This window comes from Salarias fasciatus, chromosome 18 (assembly GCF_902148845.1).
Source record: "Salarias fasciatus chromosome 18, fSalaFa1.1, whole genome shotgun sequence".
Lineage (NCBI taxonomy): Eukaryota > Metazoa > Chordata > Actinopteri > Blenniiformes > Blenniidae > Salarias > Salarias fasciatus.
The window spans coordinates 7,850,181-7,877,572 of NC_043762.1; the positions used below are offsets into that span (position 1 = coordinate 7,850,181).

The 27,392-nt window shown below is 45.0% G+C and overlaps 5 protein-coding genes across 7 annotated transcripts in view; 4 read left to right on the plus strand and 1 right to left on the minus strand.

The window, feature by feature from the left end:
- spidr (scaffold protein involved in DNA repair) overlaps window positions 1–2,218 on the plus strand; it is a 36,450-nt gene extending 34,232 nt beyond the window's left edge. For all 3 annotated transcript variants that reach the window (XM_030115550.1, XM_030115551.1, XM_030115552.1), the window contains 2 exons: window positions 394–450; window positions 1,684–2,218. In XM_030115550.1, the coding sequence (XP_029971410.1) occupies window positions 394–450; window positions 1,684–1,809 (183 nt within the window). In that variant the 3' untranslated portion in view covers window positions 1,810–2,218. The remainder of the gene's footprint in view (window positions 1–393; window positions 451–1,683) is intronic.
- A 589-nt stretch (window positions 2,219–2,807) lies between these two features.
- On the minus strand, window positions 2,808–4,169 carry cebpd (CCAAT enhancer binding protein delta). The gene has a single exon (XM_030115596.1). The coding sequence runs from the start codon at window positions 4,030–4,032 to the stop codon at window positions 3,139–3,141; it is 894 nt and encodes a 297-aa protein (XP_029971456.1). The 5' UTR covers window positions 4,033–4,169; the 3' UTR covers window positions 2,808–3,138.
- Window positions 4,170–7,187: 3,018 nt separating this feature from the next.
- On the plus strand, window positions 7,188–15,964 carry mcm4 (minichromosome maintenance complex component 4). Its single transcript, XM_030115553.1, has 17 exons — window positions 7,188–7,278; window positions 7,968–8,045; window positions 8,344–8,505; window positions 8,669–8,832; window positions 8,966–9,064; window positions 9,153–9,248; window positions 9,347–9,442; window positions 9,529–9,667; window positions 9,753–9,973; window positions 10,058–10,178; window positions 13,118–13,377; window positions 13,497–13,862; window positions 14,394–14,521; window positions 14,601–14,808; window positions 14,910–15,138; window positions 15,242–15,375; window positions 15,565–15,964. The coding sequence occupies exons 2-17, from the start codon at window positions 7,982–7,984 to the stop codon at window positions 15,658–15,660; spliced, it is 2,583 nt and encodes an 860-aa protein (XP_029971413.1). The 5' UTR covers window positions 7,188–7,278; window positions 7,968–7,981; the 3' UTR covers window positions 15,661–15,964.
- A 676-nt stretch (window positions 15,965–16,640) lies between these two features.
- On the plus strand, window positions 16,641–19,996 carry ube2v2 (ubiquitin-conjugating enzyme E2 variant 2). Its single transcript, XM_030115610.1, has 4 exons — window positions 16,641–16,687; window positions 18,661–18,806; window positions 18,999–19,121; window positions 19,202–19,996. Exons 1-4 carry the CDS (start codon window positions 16,672–16,674, stop codon window positions 19,346–19,348), a joined length of 432 nt encoding a protein of 143 aa, XP_029971470.1. The 5' UTR covers window positions 16,641–16,671; the 3' UTR covers window positions 19,349–19,996.
- A 2,847-nt stretch (window positions 19,997–22,843) lies between these two features.
- On the plus strand, window positions 22,844–26,870 carry LOC115405857 (ras-related protein Rab-8A). Its single transcript, XM_030115607.1, has 8 exons — window positions 22,844–23,018; window positions 23,533–23,593; window positions 24,753–24,813; window positions 24,911–24,988; window positions 25,070–25,159; window positions 25,237–25,302; window positions 25,520–25,570; window positions 25,902–26,870. The coding sequence occupies exons 1-8, from the start codon at window positions 22,895–22,897 to the stop codon at window positions 25,989–25,991; spliced, it is 621 nt and encodes a 206-aa protein (XP_029971467.1). The 5' UTR covers window positions 22,844–22,894; the 3' UTR covers window positions 25,992–26,870.
- The last annotated feature ends 522 nt before the right edge of the window (window positions 26,871–27,392 follow it).

Genomic DNA, 27,392 nt, shown 5'->3' on the forward strand with positions numbered 1-27,392 from the left:
CTCAAATCTACTGGAGTACTTCGGTCTTTTGGATTATTTGGGGCTCCTGGATTACTCCTGAGTTAGTAGATTCAGGGCTATTAAGTAACAATACAATTTTTAACTGGAGTTTTAATTCATTTATTCAGCAAATTTGATTGGCTTTACTGAATGGAACTCGATAGAATTAAATAATTTCACTGAACTGAATCGAGTTCAGTAAATTAAAATCAGAATAGATTTGCATCAAACTAATTTAAGTTGAGTTTGTGTAAATATAATTGAAAATTCCATCTGAAGAGACACGTTACTGTTGATATTGATTCATTCGAATTGAATTGAGTTTAGTTACATTTGTTTTTTTGTTTTCTTTTTCATTATATTGAGTAGATTAAAGCGACTGTTCCTTCACAGCTGCAGCAAACGACCATCTGCTCCCTCCTGAACGTGACGACGTCCAACAGATCTGAGGTCAGTTTACAGACTGTTACATAAAGCAGAGTGTTCCGGTCAATCTGACTGAGTCAACAAAGCACAAATACTCTCTACTTCACTCAAGTTTGAATCTCAGTTTCACTTTGAGTGCAGACCTGGAGGCTTTAGATCTTCGGACACGTCAAACATGACGACTGATTTTTGTTGTTGCCATCTGATCTGGTTTCACACTGAATTTATACTGGTTTTAACTGAGTTCTTAAATAGTGTTTAAAACTTTATACTGGTTTCATACTGGTTTCACGCCGGGTTTCTACTTGATTATTTGAATCAGGTTTCAAACAGTCGTGGACTTGTTGTTGAACTGGTTCTCAGATGTTTTTGGATAAAAGATTGAAACTCAAGTTTCAGTCCGAGTTTGACTTTTGAATAAGTTCTGGATTTTTGGAGGTTTTAAATATGCTTAAACTGGATTAAACCGGTTTCTGCCTGTCACTTGGACTTGTTTCAGACTTGATTTAAGCGGATTTAGAGACTGTCAATGACTGCTTTCTCTATGGAGTCGTTGTCTTGTGTCTGCAGGATTTACTTCTTGTGACCGTTTTCATCTGAGTTTAGGCGAGACCAGTTCCGTTTTCAACCTGTTTCTGGGTGTTGTTTGAATTTCTTAACATGCATTCAGTTGTCTGACCTGCCTTCTGGTTGTGTCTGACGGGTTTCTGACCCGTCCTTTCCAGCTTGCAGCCTTTGTGAATCCTCAAGTTTGTTTCATGGTGGGCAAAAAGGAAAAAAAAACTGTCAGTAAGAGGGCAGACAAACTGGTTTCTGACTATTTGCAGGAGGTTTAGTCTTGTTTCTGACTGGTTTACAGACATGATTGATCTGCATTTGACTGTTTCAGTCTGGCCTTTAAATACTTGCTGATTAACTTTTGTCTGAATTGCATTTTTGGTGTTTCTTTGTTTGCTTTTTTTTTTTAACTGGTTGCGTGAATTTCCTGGCGTGTTTATCGTTCTGTGGATTGATTATGTCTGACTTGTGACTTTTCCCTCTGGAGCTCGCCGTGCTTTTCACACCGTGTACTTTGGACTTTTATGGCTCTTAAATACTTCATCCTGTGTACTTGTACTGCAGCGGGCGCCGGGTGGACTTTTACCTGCTCTGATAGCGGCTGATAAGTTTAAAGGTCGTCTCTGAGTGAAGAACCGTAAAGATTTTTATCATGAAGAGAAAATCTATGTGTGTGTGTCCCTCTGTGTGTATGTTCAGCTTTCGGGCTTGGACGTGGAGAGCATTCTGGGTAAAGAGGTGGGTCCGATGGCCGCCTACGTCCGTGTGGTCACCCGCTCGCCCTCGCTGTGGATCGGCCTGGACGAGGTTCCTCTGCAGAGCTGATCCTATCAGTCCTGTGAGTCTTCCAGGATCTGACCCCGGGCCCACGGGCCCCGGTACGAGCTGGTTCCCCCAGTCCCCCCTCTGCAGGCCTCTCTGACAGCTGGAGGAGGAGGAGGAGGAGGAGGAGGAGGCGGGGCGGTTTGTGGTGATACGTGATCCTGCAGGCCGGCGGTTGACAGCAGGGGGGGTCGAGTTGAGACCTGCAGCCTGTCAGAGACCCACGTGGTCCACGAGCAGGACTGTAAACACGCCGTTCACGAGTTCTCCCTCTGGATTCACACGAAGAGGAAGACTTGTTCACGTGTTTGAAATGTGGAAGATAAAAGGAAATATGCTGATGGAGAAGAGAACGTTAAAAAAAAATGTTTCAAATGTTGATGTTGAAGGCAAGAAACTGGAATAAAGTAAAATCTTGAAAATGAAGTGTAAGAACTTTTGATTGAAGCTGGAAAAACTTGAGATTCTTTAAAAGATGTCAGTTTGAGATGAAATTATGAGTTTGATGCAGAAAAATTGGGATTAGTTCAACTCTGATGAAACTTTTGAGACATGAGAATTGAAGTTGTCAAACTGTGTTAAAGCCTTAATGCTTTTCAAAAAGTTAAAGATTAATGTACAATTTTGATATTAAAGAAAAGCAGAGATAAAATCCTTTGTCAGATTAAAATAATGAAAGAAATTCTAGTTGAAATGCTAACAATAGCCAGTTAGGCAGCTATGAAGTTGAGATGTAAGATTGAAACTCCTTGAAAAGCTTTTTGGATGGCCATGAATACTAAAATGTCAAAGTTAATCCAAACATTAAGGTTGACATGAAGGTATCAGATTAATATTCAGAATCAAATATCAATTTTGTGATTCCAGAAGGATAGTTGAAGCAACTGAAGAGAAAGCATGGTTAATCTGTCACCATATTGTCTTTATGTGATGAAATGTATGTATGGGTGTGTTTCAGCTTCTGTGTTCAAGTTTACTTCTCCACATCATAAATCAGAGTCTCTGTGCTGCTTTCAGCTTTTTTTCTTTTATTACACATTCATAAACAAATGGTTCAGTACAAACTATAGAAAAGTTCATGCTCTGGCTCTTATACAAAGTCTGGAATTATAAAAACAGGTACCATGTCAGGTGTGTATATATAATAACGTCTTGTAAATGCAGTGGTAAAATAATTTAATACACAAAATCCCACAAAAAATATGGCAAAAAACAACGACGTAAGTGTTTTCCTATAATTTCCAGTGCCATTATGGTAAGCTTAGATACATCTGGTACAGATGGTAAGGGTCTGTGAGGTATGTCTCCCGGAGCTGAGTCCTGTCCGGAGGGTCACCGGCTCTCCGTGGCCGCGGAGGCCGGGAAGGAGGCGCCGGGCACCTGCTTGAAGAAGTCTCTGAGTCCGCTGAGCTCCCTGCTGAGCTGCTCGATGGTCTTGTGGAGCCGCTCGTTATCCGCGCTCAGCTCGATCAGTTTCTGCTGCATCTCCAGGTTCCTCCGCTTCGCCTTGTCGCGGCTCTTCCTCACCGCGATGTTATTCCTCTCGCGCCGCTGCCGGTACTCCACGCTCAGCCGGTCCACGCACTTCTTCCCCGCCTTGTCCCGCGACAGCTTCCTGGAGGGGGCGCGCGCCGGGCAGCCGCCGCCGCCGCCGTGCTCCGGGCTGGTCGGCGGGGTGGGCTGCCCGGTGGGGAGGCTGACGGAGGTCTGAGCGCAGGTCTCGATCTGGGACGGGAGGGACGACGACACGTCGCTGTCGCTCCAGTCCGACTCCTGCTTGATGGGAGCGGGGAACAGAGTCCTGTCCGGGACGGCGTCCGGCCGGCGCTCCCCGGGGAAGGGCTGCGCGGTGGCGGCGGGCTGCAGCGCGGAGCCGTGCAGCCCGAACAGCTCCGTCTTCTCCTGCTTGACCGTGTTGAACAGGTCCAGGAAGAGCTCGTCGTTGCACAGCTCCAGGTTCGGCACCGCCGTCATGGACTCGATGTACTGGCTGAAGTCGATGGCGCTCTCGTCGTCATACATGGCCGGAGTGCTGCTGAGCTCCACCAGGCTGCCGCCGCCGCCTCCGCCGCCTCCGCCCTCCTCCGCCGCGTTCCCCGGCTTGCAGAACCCGAGCTGCGGGCCGCCCAGTTTGGAGTTCTCGTAGAAGTTAGCCGGCTCCATGGCCCAGCTCATGCCGCATGGTGGGGACACGCAGTGGGGGTCCAGGCTGTAGATGTCGCACATGAACTCTGCGGACAGGTGTGCCTCAGGTAAAAGGGGGCAGGTGCGCGTGTGTGCAGGTTAACCCGTGGACTTAAAATGTTGTGTATGTGTGCGCGCGTGTATGCGTCAGGCTCCTGTCACTTCTCTCACGCGGACTTACTCTCGCGCTCTGTTTTGTATCGTCCCAGCGCTGACGTCACGCTCACCGCCCTCGCGCGGGCCACTCGAGTGTGAACGGCGGTCACGTGGTGCGGGGTCGCGTCCCATTCGAGGGGAGGAATGGGCGTGGGGAAGCGGGGGCACACGTCCCGCCCACCCGCGTGCGCTCCCACTGCATCAATGGGCGCGCGGTGTTTACACCTGCGCGCGCGCACATCATTAGCCTCGTTCTCATCTGAAATTACAAAGTGTGATCATGACACTCAGACGATCTGATGCCGTCACGTTAATCTGAAGGGTAATCTGTGCAGAATAAAGGCAACATTCACTGCAATTAAAGTCAATGGGACACTGAAACATTAGGATTGGAACTGAAGTAGGATGAATTTAAGAAGATGATATTTGAGAATATTTCATGGGATGACGGGATTAAACATTTTTTCAGGGTTTGTTGAGAATTCAGGAGAATTCAGTCAGCATCAGTGAAAAAGAGGTCTGGAACTGATGATCACATATGAGTCACTGGTGGAATGTTCAGAGTGAAAACCTGAAAACAGAGATTTCTATATTACTGATGAGATCACAGCAGTCATGCTTGAATCAGGAATACTGAGATTAAATATGAAATGTCAAGATACAAGACTACATGTTAAGATTAATGTTTGATATTGAGATCAGGATTAAAGAAAAAAATCAGATCGACATCAAAATGTTGGGATTGAATTACACTTTCGAATCAATCAACTCTAAATCAGAAAATGAAAGAATAATGATTGAACACTGATGTTTGGATTTAATCTTAAATGGGATGTTGGGATTACATGTTACTTTGGGAATGAAACAGAACTGTTGGAATGAAAGATAACATTGGGTTTAATTTATATTTCAGGATTAAATTGGCAAATAAAATGTTAATAATAAAGTTAACAAATTAAGTATTATAATCTCGTTTATTATACTGAAGTTTTGCTGCTGATCCTTTTAATCAGATTTTTTTGCTTCTTGTTTGAATCTCAGTTTCATCTTCTGTTTCATGAGGCCATTGTTCAGATTATTTCTGGTTTGTTGAAATATGCTGCTTTAACCGGTTTTCTGTCTCGTCTGGCTTCAGGTCAGACTCAGGGTTTTTGTGGAGAAGCAGACTGAATGTGTTTCAGTTTGCAAATGACCTCCGGACTGGTTTCAGACCGGTTTGTCCTCTGGCTCTGCTGTTGACCCTTCGGTGGGTCAGATCAGGATCAACCAGCTTGAGGAGAATTTTTAGGATTCTGTACTTTCCCCAAATATTTCAGCTGAACCTTTCTCCACGTGAACTCAAATATGTGAACATTTTAGGGCGAATTCTGGAGTTTTTGCATCCCTGGAGACTTGCTGACTGGTTTCATTTTAACAGCTTGCCCTGGATTAGAGTTTTGTTTCTTGAAGGGTGATTTGATGCATTTCAGACGGTTGTTCTCACTGTGGGGGCTCGAGATGGTTTCTGATATCAGACTGGTTTCCCTTCAGGTTCTAAGTTTCGGAACTGGTTCTGTTAGTGAGGGACCTGATTTGACCCAGTCAGGTCAAACCAGCTGTGAAAGTAACAGAATACAAACCCTGATAATTCAGTGTCACAATTTTAGGGATTGTTTTCTTTGCTTATAATCAACAAATGTTTGATCAATTTAAGCAGCAAAGCAAAATATAAACTGCTTTCTTCAGTCATGTACTCAGGTTTATATTTTTCATACTATCAGTCAGTCTCTGCTGAAAATTATTGATTTCATTAACGAGTTTATTTTTTTAAGTTGGAATTGTTTTATGATCAGAAAGTTTAACTATTTAGAGCAAAGAGAAAGTATAAATGTGAGTCAGTGATCGCTTCAAGATGTGTGACAGTAAATCAGAAATCGTTAAATCTTCCGTTTCCGGTTCTTCGTGTCCTCAAATTCCTCCTGAAAAGACATTTCTCGGAAAAGTTCCCAGAACTTCCTCTCAGGAAGTTTTCAGTACTTTTCCGCTCAGGTGCAGCTTCTTGAAGTCAAACAGTGCCGCCTGGTGGTCACAGTGAGCATTTGCGGGACAATCCAACACTGAGAGCACAATGAGGAGCACAGACCTGAGCACAGAACATCCAGAAGGCTGGTTCTCCTGCTAAAACGCATTTAATCTAGAGGTGGCCTCTAAAACGGGAAGGTTCTTAGATCATTAAAAGTTTAAAGAGTAGTGGAGAAGGGTGTTTGGGAGCACGACTGTGTGCAAAATATGAATGATAATTTACAGATCACCAAAAAGGTCTAGCAACTACCACTGGGGTTATTGTTAGATTGTTACCACACACAATAAAAAAAACTAAATAAATGTATTTGATTGTGTAAATGTGTATTTATTGATTCAGTCTTCTTGCAAAACCAGTTTGAACTAAAGAAAACGTGATTCTTTAATCAAACATAATTTAATGGTTGGTTGCTTGTTTGGATACAGTGGCTCTAAGCACATGATGTACTACTGTATAGACTTCAATAATCTCTTCTTTGGGACTGAGCCTGTAAAAGCTCAATTTTATCTGGATGCTGAGTGATTTTAAAACAACATGCAATGAGTCTATCTATCTATCTATCTATCTATCTATCTATCTATCTATCTATCTATCTATCTATCTATCTATCTATCTTTCTATCTATAACTGACTGGCGTTAGGATTTCAGAGATTTCCGATTGTCTGTTTGTTTGTTTATTAAACCGACACGACTCCTAAATCGAGGAGTTTTCTATTTCCTGATTTCAGTCAAAGCACCACGGGGTTTCCGGTGATGGACCAAACCAAGTGTCGCGGGGGGGGGGTCTCAGTTTATAGAAGCACAACAGCGAAGCTATACATCGTGAATCCAGTTACAAAATGTAAAACATTTGCGTATTTTAGAAATCAAATTCAACTGTGTTTGACAGTATTAGTCCGTTTTGTGTTAAAACAAAAATATCGTTGTTACATAGTGAATCTTGTTCCGCCTCAGTTTCAGGAAAAGCCATCGCGGCTTTTGATTGGCTTGAAGTTCCCCGCGAAAATTACGTCACGCTGAGTTTCGCGCCACATCTCCAGCAGCTTCAGGACGTGTTGATTACGCGGAGGTAAGAAAAGACCGTTTACGGGTGAATTTTGCCACAAACCGCCTCATTCTTCACTTTTCTCTCCGCGCAGCGTGTTTGACGGCTTCATGTTGATATTCAGATACAGTGTAAGTGCGGTCATGTTGAGAGGTTGGTGTGACATTAGCTGAACTCGTACAACTCTGCAGCATCTTATTGTCTCCTGCAGCCACATGTCACCATAAGTCTGAACTCAACCCGAAAACAACAAAACGATGTGAAATCGATCCATCCTGGCTGGGAAGGCATTTAATGGGTTTTTATCATAGTTGATTTCACTGTGAATGAGAGGATTCTTTATCAAAAGCGCATAGTCAACTTATCTTACTGGGTCTTGATTGATTTTCTTTATTCTAGAGTGGTTTCGTGGTTCTTATTCACAGGTAAATCTGTTTAAAGTGCATAAAAAACATTTGATGTCTTTTTACGGTTTATTTGATGTTTTGCTGGTTTATTTATAGAGATAGAGTCATGAGTCTGTTCAGTCCTGCAGCAACAGTTTGTACCTGCAGGTGGTGTGTTGAATCACACTAGACAGTTCTGTTGTCTTCACTCAGCTTGCTCACTGGATGGGACACAGGTTCAAATCCCAGTGTCATCATACATGTGAAGAAAACTCTTTAACACTGTTTTGAAATAATTCTTCACTCTTTGTCTCTTGTTCCTCTCAGATATCTGAGCAACTATGTCTTCTCCAACTTCTTCTCCTGGAGGCCGCAAACGTGGAAGAAGCAGCAACCCTTCGACTCGTGAGTTCACGTTGTTTGGAGAGATTATCTTAATCTAATCTGTTGAAATATTAAATCAGAAAACAGATTAAACATATCAAGTTATTTTAAATTAATAAACCCCCAGCAGGATTTCTCTCAAAGTCAAACCCAGATGCAAACTAAAATTCTCTACAAACTCCATTAAATCTGACTTGAAACAGTCAGATAGCAGCCTACGTGTTTCAAGGTTAGAATTTCTCTGACTCAGCTTAAAGAGAAACGTCTTTCTTGGAACTTTTTGGAGTAAAATTCGTCCTCTTGCTGACTTGGTCCTCAGCCAGCGGCGGAGAGGGCGTCACCTCTCCTCCGTCTCAGCGCCGCAGAGGTCAGGACTCGTCCACCGGGGACTTGATGCCGATGCCGACCTCCCCGCCCACCGACATGCTGAGTCCGGCAGCGCCGCAGGACACGTCTCTGATGTCCTCCCCACGTCCATCAGGTACTGAAGAGAGCGTCTCTTGACTGGTGCCACTTGGTGGTGATGAGGAGAACTGCAGGTGGACTCTGAAAGCATTCTCTGTGTGTGTGTGTGTGTGTGTGTGTGTGTGTGTGTTAATGCTGATGCATTAGGCCCTCATGACCTTTGACCTCTCTCTCCTCAGTTTTGCCTCACGACGTGGACATGAGCTCGCCGCTGGTCTATGGTACGCCCAGCTCCAGGATGGAGGGGACGCCTCGCAGCGGTGTGCGTGGGACGCCGGCCCGGCAGCGTCCTGACCTCGGCTCGGTCAGGAAGGCGCCGCAGGTGGACCTGCAGTCCGACCCGGTGAGCAGCGACGGACAGACTGTTTGATTAGAGTTGCTCCCATAAGATATCCAGTGGTATTACTGATTATCAGGGAGCATTTACCATATGTACCTGAACACACCACACTGAGTCCCCCTCTCCTGTCTCTCAGGCCAATACGGACGCCGCCGCCAGCGAGGCAGGCGCCGGGCAGCGACTCGTCATCTGGGGGACGGACGTGAACGTGGCCACCTGCAAGGAGAAGTTCCAGGTACGGAGAAGGAAACGCGTCGCTGAGCCGCTGTCTCTTCCATTAGCGTCGGCGAGCTGCCGTCTCACACGGATCGTTGTGCTTTCAGAGGTTTCTGCAGAGATTCGTGGACCCGAACTCCACCGAGGACGAGAACGCCGGCCTGGACCTGAACGAGCCGCTCTACATGCAGAAGCTGGAGGAGGTGAGGGAACGAGGAGACGAGTGGGATCGGCCTGCAACTTTTCAAGATATACCAAGAGAAGAAAAGTTTTACTGAGTGTGTGTGTGTGTGTGTTTCAGATCAGTGTGGTTGGAGATCCCGTCTTGAATGTGAACTGTGGTCACATTCAGTCCTTCGATGCGGAGCTCTACAGGCAGCTCGTCTGTTATCCTCAGGTAAACTCTCCCTCCCCCTCACACACTTTTCCTACTGTACGGGTTTTTGTGTGTGTGTTGTTGTGACTGTGTCATGTGTGTAACAGGAAGTGATCCCGACCTTTGACATGGCGGTGAACGACCTTTTCTCCGAGCGTTTCCCCGACTCCTTCCTGGAATATCAGATCCAAGTGAGACCGTACAACACGCAGAAGACCCGGAACATGAGGAGCCTGAACCCAGAGGGTGAGGTGGGGGGGCGGGCGGCGGTTAGGGAACCGGGGGGAATGAAGCGCGGACAGGTGCATGATGGGACGGTCTCTGCGCGCAGATATTGACCAGCTGATCACGCTGAGCGGGATGGTGATCCGGACGTCGCAGCTCATCCCGGAGATGCAGGAGGCCTTCTTCCAGTGTCACGTCTGCAGCTTCAGCACGCGCGTCGAGGTGGACCGCGGCCGCATCGCCGAGCCCGCCGTCTGCCGCCACTGCAACACCACCCACAGCATGGCGCTCGTCCACAACCGCTCCGTCTTCTCCGACAAGCAGATGGTGAGTGTGGCGGTGTGGGGAGGGGAGATGGCGATGGCGGAGGTGGAGGTGTCATCTTCATAATCATCTTCGTCTCTATCTCAGATTAAAGTCCAGGAGTCTCCGGAGGACATGCCGGCCGGTCAGACGCCGCACACCACCGTGGTCTATGGCCACAATGACCTGGTGGACAAAGTGCAGCCAGGAGACAGAGTCAACATCACCGGTAAGATCAGCCAATCAGACGCACTTCCTGTCCCGACCCTTCACGGCAAAGTAAAAGGAATCTAAATGTTGAAAGAATCTGACCGGTTATATTCCATCCCGGTTATGGTATTGCTGTATTGGCCCGAATATAAGACGACTCCTATTTTTCAAACATCATTTTGTGAAAATAAAAATATGTTGAAGACATATGGAATGAAATCCCTATCAAAATTCAAGAGCATTTTAAATTGATTTGAGAGCAGCATTGATCGATTTCATTCTCGGATTTCGTGATATTGTCTCTCAGAACTCTGCTCTCGCGCTCAAATTTGCTCTGCGCGTGCTCAAACTGTGTCCTCGCGCTCGCTTACGATGCTCTCGCGCTCAAATTTTCTCTGCGCGCGCTCAAACTGTGTCCTCGCGCTCGGTTACGACGCTGCTCGCGCAGATTTTGTGCGCTCGCACTCAAACTCCTCCTCTTGCTCTCACGGAACTTGTGCTCACGGATTTCTGCTCTGCTCTCGGATTTTTCGTGTACCAACGCTGTCAACCAATAGAAAGCCGGCTCGCTCTGACCAATCAGATTATCCCTGTTTGTATACGGGTGCGTTCGCTGTTTCTGAGGAGCGTCGCATACGGGCGGACACCCTTTCAACGGGTTTTATTCACTTCCTCCCTCCGGGGCTGTAATAAATGTGATTTCTTTTAATTTTTTACCACTGTTGGAATAAATATCATGCAATACATACAACAGCGTCCAAGCTTCTCATTACAATGGCTGTATTGTATAATAATAGCCGCATCGAACACTGCTCTTTGAGGTGTGCTGGTGGAGAAAACAATGTCACCATCCTGAAGGGACGAGGTACCTTTTGTCAGTTTGATTTTCTGTTAAATTGACATAATCACATTCCAATAAACGGGCCAAATTCAACTCGTTTTCCCGTCCTGACTGACAAAATGGATTTTCCGCTCATTTCCCGTTTGACAGGTGGGCGGGGCTTACGCCGCTCTCAAAGTAAAGCTGTTCTTAACACAGCGGCAAATGTGTGACTGCTGCTCCAGCCTGCTGTCAGGACTGTAAATAACTCATAAAAGTTGTATTAGTGTTACACGAAGAAGCTCACTCTGTGCTTTGCTGCTCTTTAGTTCTCATTGTTAGACGCTAAACTGCATTTTTTCGACTCCCGACTAAATGAAAGTAGTTAAAAAAATGACCAGCAGGGGTCGCCCTGTATTGCTCTCCTCATCTGTGATCAGTGGAGAAACACAGTGGAGTTATCCAGATTGTTATATTATTTTCATGTTTTTACCTTGTAAGTATCATAAAACCAGGACACATGCAGGCTCCAATACACATGTCAAACAGTACTTCTGACAGAGACGCATTATAATTTATTTCCACATATGACATGAACACTGAAACTGGAGCCATTACAGTCAGAATGGTCTTATCATTGTTGCTGTTGTACAGCATGGGTTTATTTATTGTTTGCATGTTTTTAATCACGTAAACATTCAACAAATCAATAAATTCTCTGTTTTCTCTCACTCCTTTGGCGTATTAGTTGCGTGCGAAAGGAGTTTAACTCCTTCTCTACAATCTCATTGTACACTGTGTAAATTCGGAGGGATGAGGAGAGCAATACAGGGCGACCCCTGCTGGTCATTTTTTTAACTACTTTCATTTAGTTGGGAGTCGAAAAAATGCAGTTTAGCGTCTAACAATGAGAACTAAAGAGCAGCAAAGCACAGAGTGAGCTTCTTCGTGTAACACTAATACAACTTTTATGAGTTATTTACAGTCCTGACAGCAGGCTGAGCAGCAGTCAGACATTTGCCGCTGTGTTAAGAACAGCTTTACTTTGAGAGCGGCGTAAGCCCCGCCCACCTGTCAAACGGGAAATGAGCGGAAAATCCATTTTGTCAGTCAGGACGGGAAAACGAGTTGAATTTGGCCCGTTTATTGGAATGTGATTATGTCAATTTAACAGAAAATCAAACTGACAAAAGGTACCTCGTCCCTTCAGGATGGTGACATTGTTTTCTCCACCAGCACACCTCAAAGAGCAGTGTTCGATGCGGCTATTATTATACAATACAGCCATTGTAATGAGAAGCTTGGACGCTGTTGTATGTATTGCATGATATTTATTCCAACAGTGATAAATTTTTTTTAAAGAAATCACATTTATTACAGCCCCGGAGGGAGGAAGTGAATAAAACCCGTTGAAAGGGTGTCCGCCCGTATGCGACGCTCCTCAGAAACAGCGAACGCACCCGTATACAAACAGGGATAATCTGATTGGTCAGAGCGAGCCGGCTTTCTATTGGTTGACAGCGTTGATACACGAAAAATCCGAGAGCAGAGCAGAGATCCGTGAGCACAAGTTCCGTGAGAGCAAGAGGAGGAGTTTGAGTGCGAGCGCACAAAATCTGCGCGAGCAGCGTCGTAACCGAGCGCGAGGACACAGTTTGAGCACGCGCAGAGCAAATTTGAGCGCGAGAGCAGAGTTCTGAGAGACAATATCATGAAATCCGAGAATGAAATCGATCAATGCTGCTCTCAAATCAATTTAAAATGCTCTTGAATTTTGATAGGGATTTCATTCCATAAACATCAACTAAGTATATTCGAGTACTTACAGGCAGATATTTTCGATGTGCTGTTTGAAATGAACCCTAGAAAAACAAACAGCAGCCACACTGCTCAGTCTTCTTCTCACACTGCTGTAGGCTTACACTCTGTCCAACTCACTACCTCCCCCTAACGTGGCAGCTGAGCCACTGCATGCAAGCAGAGGCAGTACAGGTCACTGGTACTTTGGCTCCATCTAGTCCTCGATTATAACACAACCCCATTTTTAAGAATACCATTTCTGGAAAAAAATGTTGTCTTATATTCGGGCCAATACGGTAGTTACCACTGTTCCTGAGGTCAGCTGATCTCCCCTGCAGGGATCTACCGAGCCGTCCCGATGCGCGTCAACCCACGCCAGAGCAACGTGAAGTCCGTCTACAAGACGCACATCGACGCCATCCACTTCCGGAAGACGGACGAGAAGCGGCTGCACGGCCTGGACGAGGACGCCGAGCAGAAGCTGTTCACCGAGGACCGCGTGCAGCGCCTCAAGGAGCTGGCCGCCAAGCCCGACGTGTACGAGCGCCTCGCCTCCGCGCTGGCGCCTAGCATCTACGAGCATGAGGACATCAAGAAGGTGAGGAGGCGCCGCTGCGCCTTTCCAGCGTTCACCTGGAGACGATCCAGTGCAGTCAGAGCGTCCTGCATCAGACTGGTCCTCGTCGTGTCTCATGGTCTCGTCCGTCTCTCGCTCAGGGAATCCTGCTGCAGCTGTTCGGCGGCACTCGCAAAGACTTCAGCCAGACGGGTCGGGGGAACTTCCGGGCCGAGGTGAACATCCTGCTGTGCGGCGACCCGGGAACCAGCAAGTCGCAGCTGCTGCAGTACGTCTACAACCTGGTGCCGCGCGGCCAGTACACGTCGGGGAAGGGCTCCAGCGCCGTGGGCCTCACCGCCTACGTCATGAAGGACCCGGAGACGCGGCAGCTGGTGCTGCAGACCGGCGCGCTGGTGCTCAGCGATAACGGCATCTGCTGCATCGACGAGTTCGACAAGATGAGCGACAGCACGCGCTCGGTGCTGCACGAGGTCATGGAGCAGCAGACGCTCTCCATCGCCAAGGTAACGGCTGCAGAAGATCCGCTTGCTGAAAACTGTCGGCGTAGACACAGTCCCACATTCAGGTAGATTAAAATGGATCCATCTAGGTCGGGGTCAAAGGGTAATATGTGTTTAATGTTGACACATTTTCTTTTGGGAAGATTTTGGGTTGAACAATTTAAGTGGTAAAGCATATTCGGAACTTCAACCAAAAGGTGTTAAGTAGACTGGTTATTGTGTGAAACTGAAGTTTTGAATGAGGGTCAGTGAAAGCTGCCATTGGAGGGGTGGGGCTTAGAAATGAAGCCATTCTATTGGCTGCAGGATGTGACACGCCCTCGTGCAGGATGATGTCATCAGATCCCGTTTTAACAGAAAAGCTTCTTGATGATAAAATCACTACTGTAGAGTTTTAATTTGAAATTAAAACTCAGATATGAACTAATTGAAGACGGTTATTCTAAAATCATCTTACATCGCAACACTGTGAGTAGAAATGAGTCAGAAGTGAAGTTCTTGAAGGATCAGGTGTGTTTTTCCTGATTTTTCCAGGCGGGAATCATCTGTCAGCTCAACGCTCGCACGGCCGTGCTGGCCGCCGCCAACCCGGTGGAGTCTCAGTGGAACCCCAAAAAGACGACCATCGAGAACATCCAGCTGCCCCACACGCTGCTGTCCAGGTAGAGGAGAGGCGCCATCAGTCCGCCCACAGCGAAGTTCTCTGAAACACACTCAGCCTCCTCTCCTCCCGCCCGTCAGGTTCGACCTGATCTTCCTCATGCTGGACCCTCAGGACGAGGCGTACGACCGGCGCCTGGCCCACCACCTGGTGTCGCTGTACTACCAGAGCGAGGAGCAGATGGAGGAGGAGTTCCTGGACATGGCCATGCTGAAGGACTACATCGCCTACGCGCGCACGTACATCAGCCCCCGTCTGAGCGAGGAGGCCAGCCAGGCGCTCATCGAGGTACGACATCCCCCCCCCCCCGACACAGTGAGACCCCTCAACACCTCCACCAGGTAACCACTCTGACCGTGTGTCGTGGTGTGTGCGTTCTGCTCCGTCAGGCGTACGTGGACATGAGGAAGATCGGCAGCGGGCGGGGGATGGTGTCGGCGTACCCCCGCCAGCTGGAGGCCCTGATCCGGCTCGCCGAGGCGCACGCCAAGGTGCGCTTCTCCGAGAAGGTGGAGACCATTGACGTGGAGGAGGCCAAGCGCCTGCACCGGGAGGCCCTCAAGCAGTCGGCCACCGACCCCCGCACAGGCTTCGTGGACATCTCCATCCTCACCACAGGTAGGGGGCGCTCACACACCAGGGGGAGGGTTCAGTCGTGAGAGTGAATGTTGCATCGTAACTCCCCCCCCCCCCCCCCCCCCCCCCCCCACTCTGACGGCAGGTATGAGCGCCACGGCTCGGAAACGCAGAGAGGAAGCAGCCCAGGCTCTGAAGAAGCTGATCCAGACCAAAGGAAAGACCCCCGCCATGAAATACCAGCAGCTGCTGGACGACCTGCGAGGACAGTCAGAGACCGTGAGTCTCACTACTTCAGTATATTTAAATAAAAAAGCATTTTTACAAGATTCTTTAAACATTTTTTTCTGAATTTGGTGTTATTAAATTGTCTGCTGTTTACTTTTTCAACAACAGGAATCAAAAAGGAAAAAGATTACAGATAATGCGAGAACTCGGTGCCAACTTAGCAGTTTTTTGTGCTTTCAGGCGATCACCAAGGAGCTGTTTGACGAGGCGCTGCGGGCCCTGGCCGACGAGGACTTCCTGACGGTGACGGGGAAAACCGTCCGCCTGCTGGCCTGAAGCTCTGCTCCACCTCTGTACAGTCTCTCTGTCCTCAGATCAATGTTTCTGTTTAAGTTTTTGGTCTTTAAATCCTTCAGATTGGCCACAGATTACCTGATGCAGATTAAAAGACTTGTATTATTTAAAATAATTCTGTTTTCTCCTGTTTAGGAAACGGTAATGGTAAAAACTGAGTCAAACATGTACATTATTGCCCAAGTTTCTTTCATTTTGATGTTAGTCATTTTTTTCTTGTTACTTATTTACTGGTCTTCAAGGGTTTGTAGATCAATAGAATTAAAAAAAATAATAAAATGCTTACTAAAAGTTTATTTCATTCTGTGTGAATTATGAATACAAGACATAGGACAACATTCTGACGTACTACAATAAAGGTAATGATCGAGTTTTTTTCTTGTGCCACAAATTGAGATATTTGGATGTGAAGCCATACAGAAGTTATTTAATTCTTGCAGGTGGGATTTTTGTGAAGTAAAATCTTCCTTCACCAACTGGTAAAGTTTAGCTGTACTCTTATTAACATGTAATAGATTTAATTTAGATGAACATATTTTCATGGTTTATTTTTCAAATGTGTATTTTTGTGTAGGGTTTGGTCACTTGAACTGATAAGATCAGGGAGGTGCTGGATATGTTCAGACCGAAATATAAATGCATTTGTCTATTTCTATATGTTCATACATATTTTTTCTACTAATGTTGCGTGTTTTCACTTAGATGTGAATATTTACTCATGGGTTTCGATATAATTTCACATAATAATCGACGTCGGTCTGCTTTTAAGTGACCGGAAGGGGTGTTGGCCATGGTTTCAAAGGCCTGCAAACACCTGCAGATGAACAGGTAGTCAAGGGACCGACACCCTTTCAAAACAAAAGACGGGCCAGTCTGTGGCTGAAGTGTTCAAGCGGGTGTCTACGTAATGTGAAAGGGTTTTGACGTCGGTGACGTTGCACGCTGAACCCCGCCGCTGACGTCACACGCCGTTGCGCTTCTGGACAGGAGAAGATGGCGAGCTCCACAGGTCAGTCAGCTTTCACTCAGAAACACGCTCCAGCGGCTCGACGCGCGGGTCGCAGCGGGTCATCCGCGCCCTCATTCCGCCTCCCGAACCCAACCATTACCCCCCGTGTGGTGTTTACCCAGCAGCTACGTGCTGCACTTCGTTCCGTTATCACGCCTTCCGCTCGGTACAGCCACGATCCCGCTGCGGGCCCGTCTACGTCCTGCAGCGTTAGCCGTTCCAGCGAGGCGCGGGGGGGAGTTCAGCCCGCAATGGGTGAACGTTGTCGGGCTTAGCTCTGAGCGTTGAGCCGATGTGAAAAGAATAAATCCTCCGCGGAGAGGAGAACATTCTAGAACCTGTCGGTGGAATATGCGCCGTGATGTTAACATCAGGAATGTAAACAACCGCAAGACGGGCCGAGCTAACGAGGCTAACGGGGCTGCTGGAATGTTCCAGGAGCGGGTCACTTGACACCGGGCCGCCTGCAGCCGGGGCTCCGTGCTCCAAGGGCCGCCTGCTGCGGTGTGAAGGCCCGGCCTCTGCGCCCCGTGAGCCGGTTCTGTGCTCATAGTGAAACCTACTGAGGTGGAAACGAGCCCGGGCACAGTGCGGAGGGTTTTAGCGTCTCTGGTTGATATAAATAGCAATATAGAATTGAATCTTAGGCTTATCTGATTTTATTGATATGAATGTTTTGTTTTTCATATAATTTTACAGCTGCAGCAGGGATGGGAGTGGAGGTTCAGGAAGTGTGTGCGGAACCGTTATAATTATTAGTTATAGTTATTAGTGTGCAGAGGGCGGAGCGCTCCTCAGAAAACACCGCAGCTGGCACGCTGTGGTCCAGGCAGTAGACGGAGCCCGGCAGCAGGAAGCGTGGCTACTAAAGAAAATAACACCCAGAGACAATATCCACTGCTTTCTTTTGCACGCGCTGGTCCAGGCAATAGACGGAGCCCTGCAGCAGGAAGCGTGGCTCCGAAAACTGCACCTATACAAAATAATACCCAGAAACAATATCCACTGCTTTCTGCAGCTGCTGCACGCTGTGTTTCGGGAAATAGACGGAGCCCATGAGAAAGGAGCAAGTTTTAAAAATGTAGACGGCGAGCTCAACCCACTGAACAAAACCAAAATTATCTGTTAAATTATGAAAGTAAACTACAACAGAGGTTAATCAGTAAAATTGTTTAGCTTAGTATATCAATGCTTGTTAAAGTATTCCAGTTAATTAAAAAAAAAAAATAAGGCTGTTCCAAAAAAACAAAAAACAATCTTAAATACAAGTTTATTCTTAAAAATTCTCATTAGAAATATCTGATGCTTCATTTTGTAGCATGTAAATTGATCTAAGATCAATATAATAATTGAAGTGGTATTATGTTTGATAAATTTAGGTTCTAGGCGATAATTTTACTCCTAAAACAAAAATAATCGTCCAAATATGAGTAAAATGGGACAACGGGAGGTCAGAAATGTAGTGCTGGGATCTACAGATAACTTATTTATAGCACATGGAGGTGTGGTCAGTTATTTTGGCCTCTACTCTGTCCTTCGTCCATGAGGAAGAGAAAGTGAATGAGACGCTCAGCAGCTACCAGGAGACGAGACGCAGGACGGACTGGAATCTGCTTTGAGCTCAATACACATTAAAGGAGATGATGGGCAGACTGAATGCCACTGAGGTTTCCTGCTGCTGTTCCTTCTAAAAGCCCTCAGAAGAGACCCAATACACACTGTAAAAAAATTGTGGCTTTAGTGACATCTCAGATTTACAATTTGAGGTATGTCAATGAAATGTTCCTTGAGTTGTACAAGGAGGGATGATCAGAGGTTCAATGTTTCATTATCTCTCAGGCTTTCAAAATCAGATTAACACGTTTGAAAACTCTTTATTTGGACCCACAGCAGCAGGTTATTTGTATGACAAGTCAAACTGACGAGCACTTATTTATACAAATCCTTGTGTGTGTGTGTGTGTGTGTCCTCAGTTAAAGTCCCACGTAACTTTCGCCTTTTGGAGGAACTTGAAGAGGGTCAGAAAGGTGACGGAGATGGCACAGTGAGCTGGGGCCTGGAGGACGACGAGGACATGACCCTCACACGATGGACAGGCATGATCATCGGACCAGCCAGAGTACGCTGCCACGCACACACACACAAACACACAAATCCAGGGATTTACTGTATGGTTGAGATACTTCCTGGTGGCTAATTCCTCCGAGGACTCATCAGACTATTTGGTCAAACCTTTAAATGGTTCAGCCAGCTACTTTTGTGTCTCTCATGTTTTAAAAAAAAGTTTTTTGGGGTTTTTTTTCTGTTTCAGACCAACTATGAGAACAGGATATACAGCCTGAAGGTGGAATGTGGACCTAGATACCCAGAGACAGCACCAACTGTTAGATTTACAACAAAAATTAGCATGAACGGGATAAATTCCAACGGGACGGTGAGTGTCGGCCCTCTCAAATCATTCCAGATGGAATTTCACTCTCTCTGACTCCTCTTTTGTCTTTCTCTGTCTGGCAGGTGGATTCACGTAGCATACCAGTATTAGCAAAATGGCAGAATTCTTATAGCATTAAAATTGTTCTTCAAGAGTTACGGCGTCTAATGGCGTCCAAAGAAAATATGAAGCTTCCTCAGCCACCAGAAGGACATACCTACAGCACTTAATGGATTGTTTCCACCCTCTGTCTTAAAGCTCCCTCTCTTAGAAATAATGTGTAAAATCATCCAGAGGCTCACTTCAACACATCAGTATCGTCAGCCAGAGCAACTTTGGACTTTTCTTCTTCCATTGCTCATCAAGAAAGAAAAAAAAAACAAAAAAGAAAACAATGTCCCCGCAGTTCCGCACTGAATTGATAGTTAGCAGACTGAGACCACAGTTATCTTCTGATTCTGATCTGCCTTTAATGGAGTTTGTTTGTGGAGGGAAGCATGAGGCCACAACGCGACTGTACCAGACCCCCGACAGTTTAACTGAAGTCAGAGCAGCAGGACGCCATCTGCAGGCCGCTTGTGTAACTAACACTAGAGCAGGAGAAATGTTAGCGGATGGCTGAGTTCTGAACTGTGGCTGTAGTTTAAAAGTAGTGTCACGATATGAGTTTTTTTTTTTTTAAGAATATAAGTATATAAATATATATCTGTATTTGACACGATACCAATATGTTTCTGTTCTGCGGCTCTTTGACATGTAACAGACGTTGAAGCCTGTTCTGTTCTGAAACCCTCGCATTTAACTCCTAGTGAAAATCACAGGTGTGTAAACTTGTAATTTTCTGAAAATAAAATCACTGTCTGCAAAGAACCCCTCAAGAAGTCCAGCTTTTTTGACTCTGTAAGAAGAATTTGTGTGAAAAACCGTCCAATGAGCTGAATTTGAATGTTTTTTTTTTCTTTTCTTTTTTTTCAGCAAAAACATTTAAAGGTGCTGTAGGCAGGATTTTGCTAGTCAATGCTAATTTTTCTGTGTTTTCTTTGGATTAAATGTTAGAGTATCCATTGATAATCCTGAAGGAGTGTAGCATAATTGCACTACCGCGAGGGCTTAGCGTTTCCATCTGTCTCTGTTTTGAACTGAAAAGGAATTTCAACAGCTCCAGGTATCTTTGACCAATCAGAAGAGCCCCTGAGGCTCTAACCGTGATTGCTTGAGGGGCGCTCGTCGTACGTTCTTGTGGGAGGTTCTTAAATTGCATAAGGGCGTGATGTCAGAGAAAACAGGACAGGATTGGCTGTGCTGGGTTTCAAATCGCCATCTTAGATGGGTCAAATCGCCATCTTACTTAGGTAACCCTAAGCAAGATGGCGGAGATGCGGAATCCTGCCTACAGCACCTTTAAAAACAACCTTAAAATCATGAAACCGACCATGTTATTCCTGTAATACCACTTTAGGCCAGCAGATGGTGTGGTGAGTCATTCTGCCTCTGTTTTCTCTATTCAATCTGAGAACTGGAGAAATGTAATCTGACACCATTGATTCAACCAGCTGCAGGTGCTCAGTGTCCAAACATGGTTTTACTTCATCTATATAAAAAATCCCTTAAAATACTAGAAATGTTTTAGAAAAATTATTCGTAAAATCAATTGTACGCCGATTTTCTTTAAAGGTGAAATTAACAGAGTCAGTGAGGGATGGCAGCTTTCCATAGATTTGAAATTCTGATTGGTTGTTTCTGTGAAATGTTTAAAGTGCTGGGATGATGCATGGATGTAATCAGTTATGTCACGCCTCGATGCATTATTTCTAAGATGGTGATGCCGGTCAGTGTTCAGCAGCAATTACTGTTGTGTTTAAATCTTTTTATCACAACAAAAAAAAAAGGGTGAGGCTGAAATTTTTGACCCTTTTCTCTGCGATCAGAGGTGCCCAGCTGAGATCTGACATGGTGTAAGAGAGAGGGCCAACAATGGCCATAGGAAGAGAAAGCACCAAGGACCATGAGGTGGTAGCCAAAACTAACGTCCTAAGCCTTCATGAGGCAGAACCTTGAAAAAAAGTTACCCAAATTTTCATCCACACATCACTTGCTCCTCCAGGAGGAACAAGACACTTGTCCACTGCTGCACTGCATTCACAGATGACTGCAAGGCAATCCCCCTGCCTCCATCTTCCTGGTGCTGAAATGCGATCAACCGATGACCCAGGAAGGAGTTATGACGAGGCCGGTCGGGCGCTCAGGCCACCAATCAGAGGCTACTCTGCAGGACATGCTGTGTTATGTCGACTGGGAAGGTTTCAGACACAAAATCTGGTCCTGTTATCCTGCGTGACATGAGAGTCTTGATCCAGCAGGTCAATCTGGGCCTGTTTTAGGTGATAATTCACTTGATTACTGACCTCTGGCAACATTCTTTCCACTCTAAGGTTCTGTTTAAACACAAGAAAAACAGACTTACTGCAAAAACTGCAAATCAGAAAAAGTTTTCTCCACAACCTCGATCATGAAAAGGTAATCTACAGTGGGAAACACAGGCATGAACAGACTGCAGTCGTTCCTGAATGTATAATGAGAATTTTGTTGCAGATAGTATGAAGTAAAGATATTTTAGCTTCATATGTGTAAACATTCAGGGTGTGACATTTATTATTTATATTTATCACCATTCATTCATTCATTCATAATGAATTAATTTATCACAATGTATCTTTGGGAAAATGGCAGAAAATGATGGATAATACAGTTCATAAATTAGCCTTTGGATGAATCTAAAAAAGAGGGAAAATGAACAGGTTAAATCACAAACTGATAAAGATTATCACTGATATCTATGCCAATATAGATTTTCTTGGCAATAGACCCCATATTCCTTACTTCAGCGTGTGAGCTAAATCCAGAAAATTCTTCTCCAGACAGGGAACTATTGGAAATCTGTCACAAGGAGAATAAGTTCATTAAGCTTTATGTAAGCTGGAAGAAGCAAGTTGGAGTTCGATACACCAAGCTCAAGGATGAGTGCCGTGATCAAGATTTCAGTAACATGATGGAGGCTGTCAAAGACTTGGAGACAACGGAGAGATTTTTAGAAAAATAGACGGTCTCAATCAATCTCTTCTCGACCTTTTGGCCAAGACAGGGGTCTCCTCCTGTGGGCGGGGAAATTATTTGCCGGCTGTGGGACTGATGGTATGTGCAGTTTGGTCTTGTCATTTCACATTTAGTTGAGATTGTGGATGTCATGAGGAATCTGAAGAAGCCTTCTTTCTCAATCTAATTCTTTTTGCAAAATGTCATATCCACAATTGCAAAGGCATAAACTAAAAGCCTGAATTAGTTGGATTTAATTCGGAAAAAGAGCAGTACATTAGGACGACCTCTTCCTCAGACAACAGAAAAAACAATCCGAACAGCAACTGTTTGTAGCTCATTTGATGTTCACTAAGTTATTTTTTTGTCGATTTTTTTTCTGTGTTGTTTTTATGTTTCTTGTTGTATCTCGTTCTGCAATGATTTTGATTTCTTAAATAAAGTTTAAAAAAGAAGAAAAAACATACTTGCTGAGGCCAAAATGAAAGTGAATACTCCCTGAGTCATCTCAGTTGTGCACGGTAGGTGGCGCTGTCTGTAAAAAGCGCTGCAGCTCAGTGGGCGCAGCTTCCGGTTCTCGTCCCACCGGACGCCGCTGTATTATTCCGGGCCAGCAGGAGGCATAGTTCCTCTCCCTTCACGTAGCTGCTTCGCCGGGCGGGATTTCCGCAATAATATCAAGTATGGCGAAAACGTACGACTATTTGTTTAAACTACTGCTAATCGGTGACTCCGGTGTGGGGAAGACCTGCGTCCTGTTCAGGTTTTCGGAAGACGCCTTTAACTCGACGTTCATTTCCACGATAGGTGAGTTTAGTTCCGAATGTGAACTCTTTCTCTGTGTTTACAGTACGGGATGCCTCCCGGGATCCGGCTAAGTGCTGGCATGTACGCTGTGACATCTTTCGCCTTTGTCTATTGGTTGCTTATTATTTTTTTTAAAGGGTATTGATGGACAACGCAGCACACAAGTGAAAATCCTGTTAATTTGTGGTTTCCGTGAGATTTGAGATGAATCATTGTGTTTCGTGGGCTCGTAGCGGAGCATGCCGGATGGCTAATGTTAGCTATTAGCTGTTAGCTGTCAGGCTTCGTCTATACTCTGGTAAAGGACCGGAAAACCATACATGTATTACCCTTGACCCACGAAAATATTCACGAAACTCCGAAAGTCTTTATTTTAAATGTATTTATAATACCTCCTGTTGTTTGTTATCAGCTTACATGTGTATTTTTTGTGCTGTCCTCGACGGGTTAGCTCGGTTTGACAGCATTTGCTAACGTTATGATTGACACACCTGATCCGTCTTTATCCGTCCAGGCATCGATTTCAAGATTAGGACAATAGAGTTGGACGGAAAGAAGATAAAGTTACAGATATGGTGAGTTCATTTTCCCTCTAGTGCCTGATACGAAACCCCGATAATGGTTTAGGTTAATGTGTACTTGATATAGTCCGGGTAGATCTAACTCAACTTAAGATAAAGTTCATATTAACTCTAGATAATTTGCTTTCTTATGTAATGACATGATGTTTTAAATTGAGAAAAAGTGAAATGCATCAAGCCATAGTGAGTTAGTAAATTGATTTTTATTCACACAAAACAATTACAAAGTATGATAATCATAAAAATGTCCTCAAAGTAGATTTGAGATCTGTAGAAACTCGAAGTGAGAGATTTTTAAAGAGCCTTCACCTACTTTCAGTGGTTATATAATAGTGGAGGTTTTATGGCTGCACCCATTACCTTTATGTAATCGGGAGAAGCAATGTATAAAGGAGGAGTTTGAGAGGAGGCTAAATACAAAGCACTTAATGGACTTTGTGATGAACTTAGTCATACTTAGTGATGAAGTGGTTGGGATTGGTAACTAACTTTCCCACAGGGCCACATGAAAAATGTGCATTGCTTTTGAGGGCCGAGGCTTTTGGTGACTTCATTTTTGCTCAATAGTAATCATGTCTTGATAAAAAGCTTTTTGTTTTGTTACTCTGCATCATTTTTTCCTCCCAATCTTTGTCTCGATATCTTAGTTGAATTGTTTTGCCTAAATTTTACATTCAGTAAATAAAAGCTGTATTTTTACATGAACTGTTCTTTTTTTTTTTTATCCCCACTCTTAAACATTAATTTTGAATTGTGACTAGTACTAGGAACTAGGCTAGTTCTGCTCCCCGAGGAGCTAGACACCCTAACATAGTGACCATTTTAGAGGTAATAAATCTTGGACTTTTTTAATTTTATTAAGGGTTTCCCAGTGACACTCTGGGGCCATATATGTTCCCCCGGGCCTTATGAAGCCCCAGTCTGCTACTTTAGTCCAAAAAAAAAAAAACAAAAAAAAAACAACCCAGGTGTTTCCAGATGGTGAACTTGATTAACAGTTACAGTGTGGATTGAAGGTGCTCAGACATTCTTGACTCTCTGTGAATGAATTGATAAAAAGCCGCATTTGAGATTCTGACCTGAAAAGAAGTCACTAACATGGTCATTTGACCTCGGGTGTAATTGTTGCTGATAATGTTTTTGTTGAATTCAGGGATACAGCAGGTCAAGAGCGCTTCCGAACAATTACCACAGCCTACTACAGAGGAGCCATGGTGAGTTTTCATACTGACCAAGAAACGGTTCAGGTGTTAAAACTCTTTTTCTTTTCTTTGATTTTTGAGGATAAGTGTGATTCACAACTCTTTTCAGGGCATCATGCTCGTCTACGATATCACCAACGAGAAGTCCTTCGATAACATCAAGAATTGGATCAGGAACATAGAAGAGGTATGGCCTTGGTTTTAATGTAAGCTCATTCATTTTTTTTAATTGTGCAGTTAACATGGAAATATTTTCTTGTGAATCCAGCATGCATCGTCTGACGTGGAGAAAATGGTCCTCGGGAACAAATGCGACATCAATGACAAGCGACAGGTGTCCAAAGAAAGAGGGGAGAAGGTGAGAAGCTTGAAAAGTAAAGCAAAGAAACGTGAAGGAATATATAGTTAATGTGATTTCCTCTCATTTCTTCTCAGCTGGCACTCGAGTATGGCATCAAGTTCATGGAGACAAGCGCAAAGTCCAACATCAATGTGGAGAATGTAAGCTGTTGGTGTTTGAGTCTTTGATGATCAATTATTCTCCAATTGAAACAGTATTTTATTAAGTTCCACAGGCATGAACCTTTCACTTACTCGTAACATTTTCGTTAAATGTCAGAAAGATGTTTCTCACCATCTTTCTCCCCGATTGGCAAAGTGCTGACAGATCCGTATCTGATATTTAAGGATAATTGTTTTCATTTGTTTTGGTTTTCAGGCATTTTTGACTCTCGCCAGAGACATCAAATCAAAAATGGATACAAAATTGGTAAGAAAAATCTTCTTTGATAACATTTATGCTGTGGAAAAATGCACAAGGCTTCATTCAGGGATGAGTTTCGTAACCTAGGATCAACATTAGATTTATGCATGTCAAGAAAAACCACAATAACGGACCTTGAAGTCATGAAACTCTGGAGCAGAGGAATCAGTCGATGGCTCCTGCTTTTGGACATTAGCGATAGTGGGCGTGTCCAGCTTGTGAATGTGAACGCAATCCAGGGAAAGGAATTTGCTAATCGCAGCCACAGAGAGCCGCGTGAGAGTGACCACCAAACACAGGACAGAGCAGAAACCAGGTCTTTGTGGTCTTTCTGCAGGAGGGCAACACGCCCCAGGGAAGCAGCCACGGAGTCAAGATCTCAGAGCCTCAGAAAAAGACCAGCTTCTTCCGCTGCAGCCTACTCTGAGGACCGAGGCCTTCCACACTGGCCGCCTGCTGGCTGGACAGACACGGACTGTGCTCACTCTTAGCACTTCCTGCCCCTTTTCCTCTTTCTTCCCACCCACGACCTGCCCTCCCGGTCCACGTAAACCATTATATTGTCAGTAAGCGGAGGACTCCCCTTCCCCCTCTTCCTCTTCTGAAAGCTTCCAGGGTTGCATCTCTTCCGTTTTAAGGAGATCTTGTCGTCTTCTCGGGTCACGGCGCTTTGGCTGGCGGAGGACTCGGTCCAGGAGCATTATCCAGATGTTCCATTCCACACAAAACGCAGACTCTTACTTCCAACGTCGGTTCCTTTGTTCCACACATTCACGTCTTCACACAGTAGCACAACAGCAAGAAATGAGAAATCGCTTGAAAGAATAGTTTTGGAATTGGAATACAGATGTGATATTTAGGTCTATTTTTAATAGCGCTTTCCCTTTTTATGTGAGAATTGTCAACCAGAGGCCGACAGGCTGGAGCTGCTGTGAAACGGAGCGGCATGCGCTTTGTTTTTCATATCATCAGCTGAGAGTACGACCGAGAGCAGTGGAGGAAGAGAAAGGTATCGGAAGGTTTGGGATTTGATTTCTGTGCACGGGTTTGCAAGTAGGCCGAGTTTTTCGTTTTGCCTTCAATATTGGCGCTAATTTCTTCCATCTGCACAGAAACTGCAGCTCGTTGGGTGTGGAGGCCGTCTGTGAGGAAGTGTCGGGTGTATTCATGGGAGAACGTCGATGTACTACTGTATTTTTATTCTTTTGCAAGTGAAATATTACTCTGTGATTTAAAAAAAAAAAAAAAAAAAAAAAAAAAAGTGTTTCCTTTGAGAACAGAATGAGACTTCATTGAGTTAAAATAACAAAATCCTTCTAAAAATATGTCCTCATGTCCTAAAACGTCGTTCGGCCAGATTCCGACTTTAATCAACCGGCAGTATGAAATGCTTGGACAGTTACCACGTGGCAGAAATGACACGTCCAAGCTTTGGATCGGATTTTCCGGAGCGTTCGTCTCGCCTCTCGATTCACAGACGAAGCTGAATGACGCCTCTGGTTGTGCGATCGGCAGTGAGGATGTGCCCGGGCTCCACACTGCGCGGCCCCGCCCCCTGCCCATGCAGCTCTCCTCGCACTTTACCAGTAAATTGTGTTTTGTGTGTGTAGTCTGTGCCAAGTGGTAGTTCCGCAATACAACGAAGCAGATACCCTGAAGATGTTCGACCTTTTGAGTCTCGGTAATATAACGGGCATAATATACCAAAATTTATACCACACCTACTCACTTATACCTGATATTTCAGTGCTAGTGATCCACTGTCCTGTTGTTATCGCACTTAAAGAAGTGTCCCTGTTTTTTACTGTATGTATAAAGAATATGGAGG

Coding starts and splice junctions, on each gene's coding strand:
- mcm4 (XM_030115553.1), top strand. CDS start 7,982: ATGTCTTCTCCAACTTCTTCTCCTGGAGGCCGCAAACGTGGAAGAAGC. Junction 8,506..8,668: donor GTCCTCCCCACGTCCATCAG/GTACTGAAGAGA, acceptor CTCTCTCCTCAG/TTTTGCCTCACGACGTGGAC. Junction 14,809..14,909: donor CCAGCCAGGCGCTCATCGAG/GTACGACATCCC, acceptor CTGCTCCGTCAG/GCGTACGTGGACATGAGGAA.
- ube2v2 (XM_030115610.1), top strand. Junction 18,807..18,998: donor TGATCATCGGACCAGCCAGA/GTACGCTGCCAC, acceptor TTTCTGTTTCAG/ACCAACTATGAGAACAGGAT. Junction 19,122..19,201: donor GGATAAATTCCAACGGGACG/GTGAGTGTCGGC, acceptor TCTGTCTGGCAG/GTGGATTCACGTAGCATACC.
- LOC115405857 (XM_030115607.1), top strand. CDS start 22,895: ATGGCGAAAACGTACGACTATTTGTTTAAACTACTGCTAATCGGTGAC. Junction 24,989..25,069: donor GGATCAGGAACATAGAAGAG/GTATGGCCTTGG, acceptor TTGTGAATCCAG/CATGCATCGTCTGACGTGGA. Junction 25,303..25,519: donor CCAACATCAATGTGGAGAAT/GTAAGCTGTTGG, acceptor TTTGGTTTTCAG/GCATTTTTGACTCTCGCCAG.
- cebpd (XM_030115596.1), bottom strand. CDS start 4,032: ATGTGCGACATCTACAGCCTGGACCCCCACTGCGTGTCCCCACCATGC.